Genomic DNA, 1,808 nt, shown 5'->3' with positions numbered 1-1,808 from the left:
TAAACTTGTATATACACTAAATATACTTGTACACTTCTTTATAAACTCCTGAACACGCCATCTCAAAAATACCAAACTCGTGTTTTTTTTATTTAATTTAATTATAGTAAACAGGCATTACTGGGCCTGCCAGTCTCTTTTTATTCCATAAACTGTTTTTACTTTTCTAATTCCACTGCGCCATGAACTAAATAATTATTTACCAACTATATTTTTTAAGGAATTAAAAGGCAACATCAAAGATATTTTTCAGACATTTATTTTGACACGTTAATTAATAAGAAAAACACATTTATCAACGATCGTCTCCACAGCACGTTTCACAAATATATTACCACTCATCTTATTTACAATTACTCATTTTAAGACATAACTTTGAATGTCAACGCACATAAATATCATGCAATCAAAACATTTCTTTAAGAAATGAGCTACACCAACGTGTCCTTACGCATTAAAACAAACAGACACTGTTACGTTGTTGTTATAACCAAAGGCCTCAGCAATGAGGGAAAGACAGTCTGAGGTGCTCGTTCATTAAAGGAGCAGTGCTCAGCATGCCAGGAGGGCAGAAAGCAGTCCTGGGCGCCTGCAGGAGGCTCGGAACAAAACAGGAAGCAGGGCCTGACATCAGCTGAGGGAACCCGAGAGAGCTGTGAGGGCTCTGTCGTGGGTTCTGGTTCTGAGGACTGATGGGAGAGGGTTTGCTCATGATGCTGTCAATGCTAAAGGAGCACTTTCTCTGAGGACCAGGTTTTGGCTCTGCAGGTTTCGTTGCGCAAAGTTGCCCTCTAAAGTCTTTAGGCCCACTGCATTTTCCATGACTGCTCAGAGATTGTGGCAGAAGAGGAAAAGAAGAGGGGGGCATCATGACTCCCTCTTGCAGGGGCATGTACCGGATAGGAGCAGCAGGCGGAGGGCTTACCCCCTGTACGCAATATGGTTGCCCGTAGGGCCGGTAGCAGTTCAAGTTGGAATAAAACATAAGTCCGTCTTTGCCAAACTCGGGCTGGTTTCTCTTGAAGCGCTTTCTCCGCCGAAGGAAGGTTCCGTTGTCGAACATGTCCTCTGATGCAGGGTCCAGGGACCAGTAGTTGCCTTTGCCCGGGTTGCCAGGCTCCCTTGGGATCTTGATGAAACAGTCGTTGAGGGAGAGGTTGTGCCTGATGGAGTTCTGCCAGGCAGGGAACTTGTCTTTGTAGTATGGAAACTTGTTGCTGATGAAGTCACAGATGCCACTCAGTGTCAGCTTCTTCTGCGGGCTCTGCAGGATGGCCATGGTGATGAGGGCGATGTAGGAGTAGGGGGGCTTTACCGTGCTGCTCTGGGATTTCCTGGACGGTGCTGCACAGAAACTGCTCTCGCTCTCCCCCGAGGAGTCAGGCTCTGAAGAGTCAAACTCAGCCCCAGATTCTGCTGAAGAGCCGGAGAACTCATTTCGATATAAACGTCCATGTGAAGGCTCGTCCTCGCCCACGATGTCAATCTCATCCTCCTCCTGAGGCAAAGCAGCGTGATGGGAGGCTTCAAACTCACTGGAGAGAGTCATAGTTACACGCAGGGTGATCAAAACGCGTAAAAAGTGAACTGTGCCAATGTGGCATCAATGGATCACCGTGCGTAAAAACCAAAAGGTCCTTCTTCGTGCGTAAAAGTGCATTTACCGTCTGCTTCTTCTTAACCCTTTAGAATCGGCTGTGTACTGGGGTGACGAAAGCTGGGGTTTATATGCTGGGTAGCTGCTGCCCTGCAGGCCAGCCCCATTAACCCTCTGGACCTATCAGAGCAGTCTCTCACCGCGGGGAGCC

At 47.2% G+C, this 1,808-nt stretch overlaps 1 protein-coding gene across 1 annotated transcript; it reads right to left on the bottom strand.

Moving 5' to 3' along the window:
- Nucleotides 1-499: 499 nt before the first annotated feature.
- On the bottom strand, nucleotides 500-1,549 carry foxd5 (forkhead box D5). The gene has a single exon (XM_069683754.1). It carries the CDS (start codon nucleotides 1,547-1,549, stop codon nucleotides 500-502), a length of 1,050 nt encoding a protein of 349 aa, XP_069539855.1.
- Between the last annotated feature and the right edge of the window lie 259 nt (nucleotides 1,550-1,808).

The sequence above is a fragment of the Semicossyphus pulcher genome, unplaced genomic scaffold, assembly GCF_022749685.1.
Source record: "Semicossyphus pulcher isolate SPU_LCO1_2020_fin unplaced genomic scaffold, fSemPul1.0.p SCAF_6, whole genome shotgun sequence".
Taxonomy (NCBI): Eukaryota; Metazoa; Chordata; class Actinopteri; order Labriformes; family Labridae; genus Semicossyphus; species Semicossyphus pulcher.
Note: the sequence above shows the minus strand (reverse complement) of the source record. Positions and strands in the feature narration are given on the sequence as shown.